Source organism: Spermophilus citellus (genome assembly GCF_964194105.1).
Source record: "Spermophilus citellus genome assembly, chromosome: 16".
In the NCBI taxonomy this organism is placed as follows: Eukaryota; Metazoa; Chordata; class Mammalia; order Rodentia; family Sciuridae; genus Spermophilus; species Spermophilus citellus.
The window spans coordinates 42131699-42148524 of NC_138196.1; the positions used below are offsets into that span (position 1 = coordinate 42131699).

Sequence of the window (16826 nt, forward strand, 5' to 3'; positions counted from 1 at the left end):
AGTCAAACCAACAGCAAAGAATTTGGGGAAACCATGGGGATTGTGTCTTTTGCCTCCATCTTTGCTCTGACCCAGCTGCCACGAGGCAGCAGAACCCAGCACAGAGGGAACCCAGCACTCATGCATATGGCTCAGAAGCTCAAAACACAGTGACCACTTCCTCTGTAAGCCCAGTCCTCATTTGGCTGTAGAAGGAATGTAAGTGCCCATCAAAACCTGAAAAGGAGGACTCTACCCTAAGGTAAACCACACGGTACCACGTTTGAACTTGTGCTCTGCTTTTCTCCATAGGGGTTAAACTGTTCTTCCCAACCACTGAAATCCTGATTAGTCAGTCTTCTTTGCCTTCTAAACATAAGAACACAAAACGAGTACACATTTCCCTTTTAAGATTCCACACCGTGCATTGTAGGTGGTGGGTGGTTTCCCACTAGAAATGCTGTCTCTTCTCCAAAGCACATGCACTAGGAGATGCCAGTTGCTTTTCTCTCTAGGTCCTCCCTATAGATGTAGAATTGGAATTGAAATGAAAACTTAGGAACTGGTGTTTAGAACCTCTGACCCAATTAGTACGCAAAATCATTAAAAACTTCCCAAAGAGGTGACCATGACATAGTCATAGTTACCAGGAAGGTTTCTCACCCCTGTGATCCTTAATTGTAAGCCAGAATTTGGGGACAGTGATCTGACAGCAACACATAACCAGGATATAGTTATATAGTTGAATTAGTTTCATGTCCCTTTTGGCTGTTGGCCAAAGTTGGTGTTTTTTTTGTTGGTTTTTTTTTTTTTTGGTAGATTTTTTTTTGAACCAGTGGTTTGCCTATGAATTTCAAACTATTTCGGTGTCAGGGCATGTTTATTCTCTCTTCCTGGCTTTTCTAAATTCAGAGTGCAGCAGCTGCTGCATATAGTAAGAATTCAGCCCCTGCCTCGCCCATGGCCATGTTTATGAAGGGATAGTTCCCCAATCAGAGTCAAGAACAGTGCCCTCTGATCCTGGAGAAGACAGCCACTTGCTGGTCACTGATAGAGACAGACGGGCCACATGTTAGCATCTGTTTCAAAGTAGCCCTAAAAATATTAACACCTGAGAAGTTACAGGATCCTGAGGTCCCTGGTGGGGAGGGAGGCTCTCAGTGAATTGCAGCCTTCTGACCAGTTGAGCTTCCAGAAGTTCAGAAGCCTGCGTCAGGAACAGGTGTGCTTGTAACAGACTAGGGTTTCCTCGCTTCCTTCCCTCCTTCATTTCTTCCTTCCTTTCAGTACAAAAATCCTGATGTAATATGTAATATGAAATTCCCTGTAATATGGAATATGTAGACATAATTCCCAGTTATATGTGTGAAGTCCACATGTCCCTTGAGCCTCAGGGCGCTAATAAGTTTGTAGAACTTCCAGCTTTCCCCTCTGTTGAGCAAGGGTGTGATCGCGGAGTATTTCTTACATGGGGCCGTCCTCTGATTAGTAGTACGTGCGTCATGGAGTTATTGTCGGAAGAGGCTCATAATATATATCTAAGAAATAAAGAAAAAATAATGGTATGAATTAACTATGTAAATGAACGCCGTTAATTCATGAAGCCATGCCTCCCTCCTGATACCTAGAGCTCCTTGCCAGATTGACCCCAGAAGCTCCCGGGTTTAGATCTGATTGCAGCCACTGGCCAGCACAGTTCCCACGGGAAGGCAAGAGAACACTGCGTAGGGTAAAGGATTCAGGCCCTCCTCCCGCTGCCTGAGCACATAGCTACTGCTCTGGGCCCTACTGTAAAGTCTGTAGCAGAAGTTCTTGATTCTCTTGGGTGATATAAGAAATAAGAAATATTAAAGATCAGTTTTTAAAGATGCCTGCTATACATAAAGATTAAAAAGTTTTCCAGCAGCAAGCTGTGGGAACTAGAGATAGAGGGAGGAACTGTGGAGGCATGATAACCATCTGCCTACAGGTATTTTTATTTTGGGCCAGCTTTTCAGACAAAATGCATGTTGGGAGAGACTGAAAATGGAGAGTGGCTATAATTATAGACTATTAGTGCTGCAAGGGGGGCCTTTCCAATGATGCAACCTGATCCTTTTTTTAATGAGGAAACAAAGCCAGGTAAGGCCACCAAGTTAGGTTAGGGTTCATTCCGACACTTGCCCTCAAATCAGGGCAGATGCAGAAAGGGGCGTGTTGGAGACATCCAGAAAGCTGACGTTAAAGACAGGACCCCACCAGTAAAGATGGGGAAATAAACACAAAGCTTAAAGAAGGGAGCAGTCAAGAAACTGGTATGTTTGAAAGCCTCTTCCAGACCAGGAGTCCTGTCCCCGGGCAGACTGCCCTGTTATTGAAGGCTCTGATTAAAGCACCCACTGGGTGCTGGGCTCCTGCTCCAGTCCCAGCCTCTTCTGGTTTCTGCCATGATGGTAATTGAGAATCCGGCATCTCCATGGGGATAACAGTGTCTACCGCCCAAAAGGCTGAAGACTTGGGAAATGGTGTGCTTTTGCCTCTTCCCACCCTCTTGCTTATCAGAGCTGGGAGAATGCATAGGGTAGAGAGGATTCCTGTGCTTGGGTGTCTTCTTCCTGGTCTCTTTAGCCTAGAAAAGCTAGTGAATGGTCCTCCTTTCTCAGCCTCTTCTGCAGAGGGAGGAGGGAGAGGAAGTGAATCATCTGTTCACGCTGCTGACCAAGCTCTTGGAGCAGAGGCGCTTTCCTGGGAAGCCTGGGACTGGAGACCTGTGAACTTCCGGGTCTCAGAGCCCACCGAGACCAGCAGAGAGTAGCATCTCCACTCTTCCTCGGGCTGTTCCTTGAACACACTCTCTTCTGACTATTAGGAGAAATTCCTGGGCATATCAAGCTGCTGGTTAGAGTATGCCTGTGCTGCCTGATTTATTATTAACCTGAGTCCTCCTGGAGGGGACATAAATCACTCACTCAGCCTTGCTGGCAGGAGCTCTGCCTGCCCTTAGCAAAGCAGGAAGAAATGGGAAAGTGCCCTATGGTCATGATAAGCCACTAGCAAGCCAGAGTGGTTACCTACTGGGACGGGGAGTGTGTGAGGGAGGAGAGGAGATGGAGCCAGGGAGGGTGGTGTTGTGCAGCTGGCATGACAGTCTTTCTTGCTTGACTGTTGGGGTTCTCAGCCTGAATCCACAGGCTGCATGCACCAGCTCTGTCCTCCTGTGAACTTTGCATTCAGGGCTATGCTAGGCAGGCAGTGCCGGCTGTCACACACTGATGCTGCATCTGAGAGGCTGGGGCAGGAATGTCAGCATTCTTTGCCCTGAGCCCAGAGGACATGCACATCTGACATGCTCCCAGGGGGCCCCTTCCCTCCATGGAGTGTCCCAAGGAAGGAGACCCAGTCTTGATCTGAGGGGCTTCAGTAAGGCCCCCAATGTCCCTATTTGGGTTGGAGAAAACCAAAAAGGTTCAGTGAAGCCCTAGAAAAGTCAGGGGCTTCCTTTCCCAGTATTTCTCCCCTTGTTAGTCCTGTGATTTATGGTGTTTTTTTTTTTTTTAATTGTTGTTGTCTGTATTTTCTTTGTTTTTTTCCTGGTCTCACTGCTAGGACTGCAGAGGTAAAGAGAGGTACTAAATGTCCTGCCCTTTAGGTGACCTGTCACAGTAGACTAAATATGAGGTATACATTCTAAGTACTCATTGCTTTGAATCTAAGACCCATGTTTTTATTCACAGTTTAAGATTCAGGATAATAGGATGCATTTTACAACATATGAATAATGTTAACATTTCTTTATTTCCCCCCTCAAAGCTGTTATTAAAATGGTGGAGACGTCTTATAGTCAGTTCTTTGAAGGAAATGAGTATTTTTGGTACTTGGGATTGAACCCAGGGGCACTAAACCACTGAACCACATCCTCAGTCCTTTTTATTTTTTTATTTTGAGACAGATTCTAATTTGCTGAGGCTGGTTTTGATGTTATGATCCTCCTACCTCAGCCTCCCAAACTACTGGGATTACAAGTGTGCATTTGTGCCCAGTTTATATATATTTTTAATTTTAATTCTTGTTTCATTTTGAAATAAGTATTTCATACATTGATATAAAAAATGTGGTTCAGCAGTCCATTTTGCTATCAGTGTGATGGCTAGACAGGTTGTCTGAATGTCCCCACACTCTTCAGAGATCTGTGGCCCTGACTAAACCTCCTCCCAATCAGATTCAGTGTGACTCATGTTTGGCACCCTGGGACCCAACCTGGGACCTTGGAAAGACTTGCTTTCCTTTGACTCGTTTCCTTATAAAATCTTCTTACTAAGATGTCTATGAACCAACTCTGTCCCCTAAACCAGCAAGATTTTGTGAAAACTCAAAGAACTACACAATAAAAAGGGAGAAATTTTGCTTTAGGTAAACTGCACCTTCAATACACCTAACTTAAAAAAAAATGTACTCAAACCATACATGTTCAGGTTTGCAAAATATTAGAAACAACCAAAGGGCTCATCAAGAGGGCACTAATTAGGGGTTGGGGTTGTGACTCAGTGGTAGAGTGCTCGCCTAGCATGTATGAGGCACTGGGTTCAATCCTTAGCACCACATAAAAATAAAATAAGCATACTGCATCCACCTAAAGCTAAAAAATTAAATATTAAAAAAACAGGGACTAATTAAATTGTGATACATGCATGTGATGGTTATGGTATGGTATTCTGAACAGTGGGTACTGTTTGCTCTCATTTTGTGTAAATGTGTGTGCTCACACTCACACAGACGCACTTCTATTTGGACTGTTAGAAGGATGCATGAGAAACTGCGGAAATAGTCTGGCAAGAGGGACTGAGTACCAAGGGACAGAGTAAAGACTTAATGATCAATGTATACCTTCTTTGCATTTTGAATTTTGTCAAGTGTGCATATATTGCCTATTTGAGAAATAGAAAAGAAGTAAAATGAACTGAATTACTTTGGTGGGGAGAAAACAAAAGCTGGCAAGACCTGGTGCTGAGTGGCATTGGCCTTTACCCTGATGTTCCTGCTTCTCTCTTTCAGGTCCATCCTATGAGCCGACCCACTCGCCCACCATCAGTGGGAAGAAGCTTTTTGCTCCTGTCCCATTCCCTTCGGGCTCCACTGAGGATGTGTCCCATAGTGGCCCTGCTCAGCCCCCTCCACTGCCCCAGAAAAAGTTAGTGAGCCGGGCAGCCTCTTCTCCTGATGGCTTCTTCTGGACCCAAGGCTCCCCCAAGACGCGAACCACAAGCCCTAAGCTGAACCTTAGCCACTCAGAAACCAATGTCTGTGTCCATGATGAGACTCACTTTAGCTATTCCCTGAGCCCTGGGAACCGCCATCACCACGTTTTCTCCTCTTCTGAGCCTCTGGAGAAAGCTTTCAAAGGCAATGGCCACTGGGTCCCTGTCCCAGGGCTGGCGGGCAGCAAAGGCAGCTGCGGGAGCCCCAGCCTCCAGTGCAAAGCCGCCACCTCCACCTCGTCCTCCCAGCTCAGCGTGTGCAGCCAGGCCTCCTCCAGCAGCACCCAGCTGCAGCTCCACAGTCTCCTGAGCAGCATCAGCAGCAAGGAAGGCACCTACGCCAAGCTGGGGGGGCTCTACACACAGTCCCTGGCCCGTCTCGTGGCCAAGTGTGAGGACCTCTTCATGGGCGGCCAGAAAAAGGAGCTTCACTTCAATGAGAACAACTGGTCCCTCTTCAAGCTGACTTGTAACAAGCCCTGTTGTGACTCGGGGGACGCTATTTATTACTGTGCTACCTGCTCCGAGGACCCTGGCAGCACGTATGCTGTGAAAGTAGGTACCACCCCCTTCTTCTGTTCTGTACCAGGATGACTACTGGTCCTGGCTTGAGCGAATCTTCTCACCTCTCCATGCTTTAGGAGTGTTGGTTCTTGAGCTTCCTTTTAACACTTAGTGCTCTATGACTTCACTCTCTTCCTGGCCCGGGACATGGTGCAATGAGATCTATAGTACAAAATGCATTCTGTGCTTTCAGGAATGTCTTCAAACATGTGGCCGGAGGAAAATCTTTAGCTTGTGGGTGTTTTCCAAGCTATCTCATTGGAAAGGAAACAGTTAATCTTTTAATGCAACAGAGTTCGTTCATTTATTCAAACTTTTACTAAGCTCATACTCTACACCAGGTATTTTGCAAAGATCTCAGTAGATAGGGGTGAATGTGAGATTCCTTAGAGAGTTAAAATCTAGTGGATGAAATGGACAATTAAGATATTGTTCTTCAAATGTTAGAGTCTGAGGAAACTCTAATGGAGTTTCAGCCCCTTAGATCTAGACATCATCTTGAATAACACAAGTGATATCAAGTGATATAACATTTATTGAACATTCACTATACATATACTCTTGACTGGACATAGTAACTATTACCCATAGTTCCAACAGTAATTTTGCAGGATAGGTAGATTTTACAGATTGGCAATCTGAGGCTCAACATGATTAAGTAATTTGCTCACAACTAGTTAGTAGCTGAAATGGATTTGAATCCTGGTTTATTTATGTCCACTTAAGAAAACTAAAGTTCAGAGAAGTTAAGTGATTCACCCAAGGTAACATAAATCTTTAGTCTTTGATGCTGGACTGTGGGTATTGGTACCACACCTGATTGCTTTCTCAGAGTGAGGCAGCTCTGAGCAAGCTAGTAGAATCACCCACACTCATTTGCAACACAGTGATCTGTACCAGGGGCTCCAGTCCTTCCTGGTGGGTTCCTGATCCTTCTATAAATGCAGGCTTCTGTAGGGAGTGAGGAAAGGGCCTGAACTCTTTTTCTGCCATTATCTCTATCCCAAGACATATTATTTTTCCAGTTAGAAAAATGCAAAGAGTGAAGTAACTTGAAATGGCCTTGGTGATGTAGCTTGCTCATCAGCAAAGTTTTTAAAAATAGGATGATTAGCCAAGGAAATTGCAGGGAATTTGTTTTGAGATTTTGCTTTTCAGAAATTTGAGACTGAGAATCCTGATTAGTATATTCAAGGGGCTGTCTGTAGTTACTGGCTGCCTACCATGAAAAAAACAAGAGGGGAAGCTACTGGGAAGATCCAGTTTATTGTGCAGAAATCAAGGCTTTATAATCAAGTTTATGGCCAAGGTGGTGGGCACTGGAAGGAAGAGCGCACACAGATCCTGAGATTCTAGGCTGCTATTTCTCAAACTCCGTTGCCTCTTTATTATCTAAACCCAGCAGCTACCTTCTTGATAAGCTATACTTCCCTGTCACTCCCACAGTCCAAGTTAAGAGAAAAGAAATCTGAGTTTCCCTTCCTATTATGACTGCTGTATCAAGTATGGCGACTCTTCAGCTTAACAATGGTGTTATGTCCCCCCAAATCCTCTTGCTCTATCCTCCTGAGCCACTGGGATTACAGGCATGCGCCACTGTACCCGGCTATGGTCCCTCTATTTTGTGGAAGGAAAAGTCTGGTGAGAGAGACTTAATCCCTCTTTCCCTTGGTATAGAAATCGATGGGACCACAGCAGAGAAGCCTGGCCGTCTGGTGCAGGACACGTGACTCTGCCACCAATCTGAACTTTACAAAGGAAAGGGTTGTTTTATATCTGATTGTCCTGTGCCATTTGAATTCTAGGGCCTTTATAATAATGTAGACTTAACGGTATTCTCCAATATATCATGCAAAGAAATGTGCTTTCTGAGAGGATGTTAAAAACGAGCATCGCTCCTTACTTCATTAGAAGTCTAAGCTGTAAGGAAACCAGAAGATAAGCCGAAGTCTCCAAAGAAGAGAGTCCCAGGGGTATTTTAATGGACTTTCCCAGAGACTTGGTAGCTCAAGGACCACCTCTACCATGTGAAAAGGTGAAAAGTGGAGTTTGGAGAACAGCGTAAAATATTCAGAGAATAGGAACCTTGGAACCAGATTACCAGGAATGACAATATCAATTTGCAAATGTGCCTCATCTGGTAATTGGGGGGTGGGGGTTGTGAGCATCATTTCGCACGTGCAGCTGTTCCACTTCATTAGCACTCCAGTCTAGACGGAATATAGTCATCTGGGAGCCGGAGGGAGGGGGAGCCGGGCTCCTTCCCAACCAGCCTCTTGTGAGTCGCCGAGCTCATTTCGCCTGCGCATGTTAAGCAGGGAGCCCACACTGAAGTCTGACACAGCCTTGGTTGCACAGCCCCAGTGAACAATAGCAGGCTTGCACCTGTTCTTCCTTGATGTCAGATCCCCCATCCGTGGGCTGAGGGACCTGCAGCAGTCAGGAGATAAAACCAGCTCTTGAAGACTGACTCCTCGGACATGTGGCCGGAGGGAAACCTTTAGCTTGTGGGTGTTTTCCAAGCTGTTTCATTTCTCAACAAGAACTTCAACTCCAGCTCGTAATTAGGAGTCTGCGTTAGGCCTCTGGGCCTTTTTTATTTAACAGACGTGACTTAGCCCAGATTTTCACCCATCAGTGAGACCCTGGCTCCAGAGTTTAAAATGAGACTTGGCTCAGCAAAAAAGTTGGAAATTTGAGCTAAACCAAAGGTCTATGTAAAGTTCATGAGCCAAAACCCAGGGCAGGACCCTGTGAAAGTGAAACCGGTGGAGGAGGAGAGGATGGGATGGAGAAGTAGCTATTCTCCTCTGTCCATCCCCTCATCCCCCATCCGGCACTTTAGAATGATCTCAGGGGATGCCCTGCCTAGGGCTCCCAGGACTGGTTAACATGCCCTGCACAGCCCTCTCCAGTGCAGGCTGTGAAGAAGTTGGAGGTCTTGCCAGAGGCCCTGCTCACTGATTTTGAAATGCATCCAGCCCAATTGCCATTTACCCTGCTCCTTCATTTACATCTCTGTGCAGATTGTCAGTTGCTCAACTGGAGCTCTGGGTCCAGGTTTGCTGGGCCTAAGCTTTTCAAACCCTGGAGGAAAGGGGGCCTTGGAAACACCTCCCAGCTCCTGGCAGCTGCCTTCTCAGAGTTGCACAATACCTGCAAGCCAGCTCCGGATTGCAGGGCACCACCACGTGGCTTCAGCGAAATGGCAAGGGCAGTCACCATAGCAACCTTTCACATCGAGTGCTCACCGTGGGCCAGGCCTGGTGCTGAAAGCCATATACCTGTATTATTTCACTTAATCTGCACAATGGCCCTGTCACGATAAAACTGTCACTTGCAGTTAAATCAAGAAGAAAGTGAGCTTTGAGATAAATACCACTGATCCTCATTATTCGTGGATTCCACATTTACAAAATCTCCTACCCACTCAAAGTTATTTGTAATCCCACAAATAATATACTCAAAGCACTTTCGAGACGTTTGTGGATATGTGCAGGACAGGCAAAAATAGGAGTCCTCCCATGTACTTGTTCCCAGCTGAGGTGGAATAGAGTCACTCTGCCATCTCGTTCCACACTAAAGGAAGCAAGTGCACTTTTTGCAGTGTATGTTAGTACACCCCCCCTGTTTTTTTTACACTTTTGTGCTTTGTGTTAGTGAGTTTGCTATTTAAAACGGCCCCCACATCTAGTACTAAATGCTGTTAGTGGTTGCAAGCACATGATGGCTTACAGAGAAAATGAGTTTGCTGAGGAGGCTTCCTTCAGACCACAGGGCAATGTTAATGATCAGCACCATATACTAAATAAGACGTCTCCAAACTGAAGCACACATAAAGCAAGGTTATGCAGTGATCGGTTGATACAAATATTGTGACTAGAGGTCCACAGAAACCTCAGCCTCTTACTTCCCCTAGGATCCCTGCTTCGGTATTTGTTAATTTGATGTTTGCATCTACTTAATAGAACATAACTGCTTCAAACAACTTGCCAGTTTATAGAGTTGGCATTTAAGCCCAAGAGATTTTTATTCCAAAGCCCATGCTTTTAACAACCTAAATACTGCCCAGTTGTCTAATCTTAGGCAAATAGTTTCACCTCCTAAAACCTTAGTTCCTCCTCTGTTATAGCATCCACCACTTTGGGTGAATGAGATTTGATGAGACACTGTGGGAAAAGTGCATGGTGTTGACACAGGGTCTCACTTGTGCAAGGGTCCAGTGTGTGTCTACTGTGGTGAGAAGGTAGTAGGGTGCTCTTGCCTCGTGTGCACTGAGCGTACTACAGACAGTGGTTGCACAATCACTGAGTGTTTATATGTAAGACTCTTTTGTTGAAGATCCCCTCCCCCCACAAGTTTTCTTTAGCTTAATAGTGTCCCAGAAGACTGCCATTTAAAACCTGAGGACAGCTAGGTGGGCTAGAATAAGAAAGAGCCAGAAATAATGCCCTTTGAGCATGTATTCCAAAATCATTTTTGTTAGTGCAATAGAAAGCAATGCCTGGGGTAAAGATACTTCCCTTTTATTTCTGTTCTGCTTCCATAATAGAGAGATTACTAAATTAATGTGCTACCTTCTCCCTCCCCCAATTAGTTCAGGGGAAAAGAAAAAAAAAAAACTTTCCTTGGAGGCTCAATTCTTTTCTGTGAGGTTTCATGCTGAAAGGTTTGTATAGCTACAATATAAATAAATCTCCTTGAAAAGGTGCTTGCAGTAGAACTTCTGAAAACATCAGCCATAAGCATTGCGGCGCTTCCAAAACACTGCCATAATCATTTTTGTGCAGCAGCCCAAAGCAAGGGCTATTTGAGGATTATTGGCCGGATGGTATTTTACAGGTAGATGTGAGGTGCTTTTCTTCTCTGGATTACCCACTGATCCTTGCTTTTACAAAGCCTCGGTGAGATTGCACAGTCTCTGACGGAGAGAGACCACTGGCCATCTTCAGTCCCTTTCAGTGTAATTACAGGGAAATTGAGGCCTGAGAGAGGACTGTTAGGGCTGCCTCAAGACTCTCCAGTTAAGTGGCAGCTCGATGAAGATTAGTGTTGCTCAAGTGGCTGATGCTGTCCTTGATACAGCAGAAGAGATGGAAGAGGCGAGAAAGACACAGTTGTACAGATCCCCTAGGCACTCTTTCCACGGAGGAGCTTGAGATCACCCATCTTGTTTATTCCTACCTTCAGTTCAGAGGATGCCTTTGGGCACTGGGGGTTCCCGTTCCCTGGAGAACTTAACTGTTTTCTTTCAGCTGCTGTGATTCATCCTTGGAGGAAAAGCCTGAGGCTTCCACCTAGCAGCTCCACTAGATCTGGACCCACAGGTCAGGTCAGCTAGGCATTGCATATTTACCTGGATCTAAAAACTAGGTCAACCCAAGAGAATTTGGTCAAGTCCCAAAGGTTTAAGGCCTGCATCTGCATCTCCCCCTAAAATTCCCCACAGACAACACATCAGCTGTCAGGTAGCTGCCATGTCAGATGAGAAGATTGTGGAGTGAGGCTGAGTCCTGTGCAAACCCTATCTGGCTTTAGGAGGATGCATCCAGCCCCCAGGGCAATGTCCTCCTACCATCCCACAATGCCACACTGTTGGCTGCTCTGCAGGGACCCCACTTACACTGGGTCATGTGGTTGTTTTATGTTGAAGTTTTAAGAAGTTGGAAAACCTTGTTCTAAAGTGGCTGCACTATTTTATATTCCCACCAGTAATTATGAAATTCTCCTTTTTTGGGGGGAACTCAGGGGTCAAGCTTTAGGATTTGGCCAAATTCTCTTTATGTTGCCCTAGTTTCTAGATCTAGGTAAATATGCATTGCCTCCTAGGTGGCATGACCTGCAAGTCAGCCTTAACAGAGCTGCTATATGTGAATGATGCACACTTTCCTCCAAGGGTAGGCCCATTCTCCACATCCTCAGACACTTGTTAGAGTCTTTTGTTTGTTTTATTTGAGACGGCATCTCACTAAGTTACTTAGGGCCTCACTAAGTTGCTAAGGCTGGCCTTGAACTTGCAATCCTCCTGCCTCAGCCTCCTGAGTCACTGGGATGACAGGCTTGTACCCTCATTTTTTTTAATGCTATATCTCAAAGCACAAAAGTCTAGAATTATGAAGTCAAGTTTATGAATTATTTTCTTGTGGACCATGCTTTTGGTGTGGTATCTAAGAAATCAGCATTCAACCCAAGGTCTTAAAGATTCTCTTTCATATATCTAGCTCTTACCCTTAAGTGTATAAAATCCACTTTTGAATCAATTTTATGTATGGTATGAGGTTAAGTGGTTAACTTTAGCTTTTTGCATGTAGATACCCAAATGTCTTAACTCCTGTTGAACAGAACCATGGATCACACTCCTGAACTCACTTCTCCTTCTCCCCACAGATCTGCAAAACCCCTGAGCCCAAAACAGCCTCATACTGCAGCCCCTCTGTGCCCGTGCACTTCAACATCCAGCAGGATTGCGGCCACTTTGTGGCCTCAGTGCCCTCCAGCATGCTCACCTCTCCGGACGCACCCAAGGACTCTCTGCCTGCTCCACCTTTACAGCCCCCTGCGCAGGAGCAGGACTGTGTAGTGGTCATCACCCGAGAGGTGCCTCACCAGACAGCCTCTGACTTTGTGCGGGACTCTGCTGCCAGCCATCGGGCTGAGCCTGAGGCTTATGAGCGGCGCGTGTGCTTCCTGCTTCTGCAGCTGTGCAACGGGCTGGAGCACCTGAAGGAACACAGGATCATCCATCGGGACCTGTGCCTGGAGAACCTGCTGCTGGTGCACTGCAGCCCCCAGGCCTCCCCGGGGCCCTCCCCTAATGTCTCCGCCCCTCCCACCACCACATCCCCTAGCCCTTCTGCCCCCCAAGCCAGTGTCACTCCCAGTCCCCCAACTGTTCCCACCTGTCAGGGTGTGCCTAGTGAGAAGCAGTTGCCCAGGCTCATCATTAGCAACTTCCTGAAGGCCAAGCAGAAGCCAGGAAGCACTGCCAACCTGCAGCAGAAAAAGAGCCAGGCCCGGCTGGCCCCCGAGATCGTGTCTGCCTCCCAGTACAGCAAGTTTGATGAGTTCCAGACAGGCATTCTCATCTATGAGCTGCTGCACCAGCCCAACCCCTTTGAGGTGCGGACCCAGCTGCGGGAACAGGACTATCGGAGGGAAGACCTGCCTCCACTACCCACCCTGTCCCTCTACTCGCCTGGCCTGCAGCAGCTGGCCCACTTGCTACTCGAGGCTGACCCTATCAAGCGCATCCGCATAGGTGAGGCCAAGAGGGTGCTGCAGTGCCTGCTGTGGGGGCCCCGACGGGAGCTAGTGGAGCAACCGGGCACCTCTGAGGAGGTGCTGTGCAGCACCCTGCATAACTGGATCGACATGAAGAGGGCCCTGATGATGATGAAGTTTGCAGAGAAGGCGGTGGATCGAAGGCGAGGGGTGGAGCTGGAGGACTGGCTTTGCTGTCAGTACCTGGCGTCCGCTGAGCCCGGAGCCCTCTTGCAATCACTGAAGCTCCTGCAGCTTCTATGAGCAAAGCCCCAACCTTGCGCTTTTACTGCCCCCTTCTATACCTTCCCCTGTGCCCTTGCCTTGCCTTGGAAACATCCATGTCTCCCCGGGAAATGGTACAAACGACTGTCATACCTGGATGTAAAATATATGTACAGATAATATATAAATTTGAAAGACTAAGGACATCATTGCCCATTCTAGCCTCCCCTCCTCAACACCCCCCCCCCCACCTGCCATTTTCTGCTATAATCATGTAAATTTCTAGATCAGTGCAAGGAATTAAGTTCTGCCAACAACCTGAAGCCAAGATCCTGGCCTGACTACCCCATTATGGAATCTCTTCACCCTCTTGTCAAACTGTTATTTAAACAACAATAAAAAAAAAAAGTTTTAAAAAGCAACAGTAGCATTGGACCAAAGCTCTAGGTTGGGTCACAAGCCAAGGCTGTTTTATCCTCATGAGCCTGGATGCACTAAGATCTCTGGACAGCATTGAATCCAAACCTCTACAATCATAGCAGGGCTCTCTTGAAATGCTTGGTCTTATACTTCTCATGAAATGGCAGCAGTCAATGGAGCCCTGAATGTGTTGATACCAATTAATCCTCCCACCTAGCAGCCTCCTAGAAAGAATCCAAACAAGGCTGGTGTGATCCCAGTCCTTTGGAGTTCAACCCACTACTTCAAACACATTTCCAGTTTGCTAAAACTGATCATCTTTCAAAGGCCTGGCTGAAAACACAGTTCACCCCCAGATGGTTCAGATGAAAAGATCTTAACGGAATCACTTAGGAAGTCCTAGACAAGCTAAGGAACAATCAAAAAAGGATGATGGGCTGGCTAGGGGTACAGCTTAGTTGGTAGAGTGTTTGCATTGCATGCACAAGCCCTGGAGTTCAATCCCCAGCACACCACACACACACACACACACACACACACACACACACACACACACACACACAAAAGATGATGGTGCAAAAGCAAGAACTGGAACTACTACAGAACAGGCGCCACCTGCAGGAGGAGTTTGCACTGTGGTCCAGAGGTGGAAGAGGGAAGAATTTATGTATTTCGTAACCCTCTTTCCCCTCTGTCATCTCCAGGCTCAGACCAATTGGGACACCACATAGCAAGGACATTTGGATATGCTGTTTGCAGGGTCAGCTTCCTGGGCGGGGAGAAGGTAGAGAAAGATTAGGGTGTTATGTGACAAACAGCCCATTGTTCCGACTGTGCCAGTGCAAGAGTGGAACTCAGGAGTTTCAATTCCCAGACCAGTATTTTCTTTGCTGTTCTAAGTTCCTTCTGGTCTCCTTTTCTTAAATTATTTAACGTATGCTTTGAGCCAGGGATGAAGGCTCACACCTATAATTCCACCAACTTGGGAAGCTGAGGCAGGAAGATGGCAAGCTCTAGACCAGCCTGGGCAAAAAAATAAAAGAGGGATGTAACTCAGTGGTAGAGCACCCCTGGTAAATTATCAGTACCATAAAAAATGAATAAATGTTTCTTGGCACCTGCTACCCACCAAGGTCAGTGTTTGTTCCCATGCGTTTAAAAATGCACCAAATCATGCCTGTAATCCTAGCTGCTCAAGAGGCTTAGGCAGGAAGATTGCAAGTTCAACACCAGCCTCAGCAACTTAGCAAGGCTGTAGGCACTTAATGAGACCCTATCTCTAAATAAAAAAACTTTTTAAAAACTGGGGATGTGGTTCAGTGCTTAAACGCCCCTGAGTTCAATTCCAGATATCCAAAAAAATAAAAATAAAAAAAGTAAAAGTGCTCCAAGTGGATTAGGAGACATCAGATCTTTCCTTTTCGAAACTAGTCACACAAAAAAAGTAAAAAATAACTAATTTGGAAGGAAACAGCCCCAAGACCCTTGTATTTTTACCTAAAAGTGAACTAATTAGTTCTAACTAGTGAACTAATTAATTTCTAAGACCTTGTTAATGACCTATGGACAATTTAAAACAAACGCATAGATGTCCTGTGTGGTTAGCAATCAGGATGGGGAACTCTCTCAGGTCTCTTCCTGCATATGAATGTCACCTCTTCTGCAAGCTCCACCTTCTGCATCTGGTTACACATAAATACATCTACATTTTCATGCATCAGTGGTTAAGACCTCACCTGGGGGTACAATTGTAATTTTCATCATTGCCTGAGCTTTTGAGGAAAAGAGCTGGCTAAAGTTAGCTCCCAGCTATATACAAGAGGGAAAAAAAATCTTTTGAGTATGGAAATCATAATCCTCTGCAAGATCTATCTGTTTCAGGGGGTGTTATTTTGTCAGTTGTTTCTTCTTGGGAATTTTCTAGGCAAAACCCTTCTCCCTCGATTTGCTTTTGTTTTCTTGTCCTTTCTCAATTCAAACAAACAATGGAGAGGGAGGAAACAAACATGTCGCCAGGAGTATACGTGGTGCCATTTGGAAACACAGGTCGCAGGAGGCATCTTTTTAATCCCTGAATTATTTGCATCTCTTTAAAATGCCACCCACTTTGGGGGCAAAATTAGGTTGCACAAATGGTTTTAAAACCAAAATGAAGCAAAAAATTAAGGTGGTTAAGAGAAGAAACTATAGCCATAAATTCTGATTGAGAAGAATGAGAGCAATTAAACTTAACTTCTGAGCTGCCCACCAACCTAGAAAAAGAAAACAGGGGTGACAGAATTCCTTTTGTGTGATTTTAGGGAACTGCTCATCAGGAGGAACAAACCTTTGCCCAGCACTTGATTCTAAAGGAAATTTGTCAAGGAGTCTTTGTTTGAAGACATTGGAAAATCAATCAAAAACAATTTTTAAAAGCAAGAAGAAAGCATTTTTTTTTTTTTTTAAATCAGGGCAATTTCTTGTATCCACCATTGGTAAAATCCAAGTGTGTAGGGTTTATTCCCAGGTCTGTCAAGGTGACTCTCTGGAGTCATTGCCACCTATTGGTACCCATGGGTTGGCTTTTGCCATGAATGGTAAGTCATGTAGTTATAAAGAACAGGTTTGGTGAATAGCTTCATTCACAGTAAACTCAGGGGCTCAAAATAACTGGTCTTTTGTTAACTTCATACATCTGGGATGCACAGCTTTATCTCACAGAAAACTCCAGCACTAAAATGATCAAGTCCAGAAGCAATAATTTCATGTAGAACTGAGGATCAGAAGTAATCAGGAATCCTTGCATGGGAACTGTCAAATGGCATCCAGCTATTTAATACTTTTGCTGAGGTTGAGTGTGGCTTTGTTTAGAATGTGAGCTTAGCATGCACAGGCCCTTGGTTCAGACTTCAGCGCCCACCAACAACAACAATAAAATCCAATGAATATAATAAAAGAGTTTAAAAAAATATTTCTGCTGTGAGTTAATCTCCTCTTTTTCTTGGCTTTAAACCTAACTACTGGTATTTAAATCTCCAATTTTTCTTCTCATTGCTCTGAGGCACAAGTTGCCCCCACATCCTTTCACATATGTGGCTTTTGTTAATGGGCCTTTCCCATTTTCATGCCAAGATGTAGAATCTTCTTTTCTGTAGGAGTTAAGAT

General features: G+C 45.4%; 1 protein-coding gene across 2 annotated transcripts in view; it reads left to right on the forward strand.

The window, feature by feature from the left end:
• Positions 1–16486, forward strand: part of PRAG1 (PEAK1 related, kinase-activating pseudokinase 1) — a 56863-nt gene extending 40377 nt beyond the window's left edge. The window contains exons 5-6 of one of the 2 annotated variants that reach the window (XM_081268995.1): positions 5011–5768; positions 12165–16486. In XM_081268995.1, coding sequence (XP_081125121.1) covers positions 5011–5768; positions 12165–13301 — 1895 coding nt within the window. In that variant the 3' untranslated portion in view covers positions 13302–16486. The remainder of the gene's footprint in view (positions 1–5010; positions 5769–12164) is intronic. The other variant, XM_081268994.1, reaches the window with a different exon arrangement.
• Positions 16487–16826: the final 340 nt, after the last annotated feature.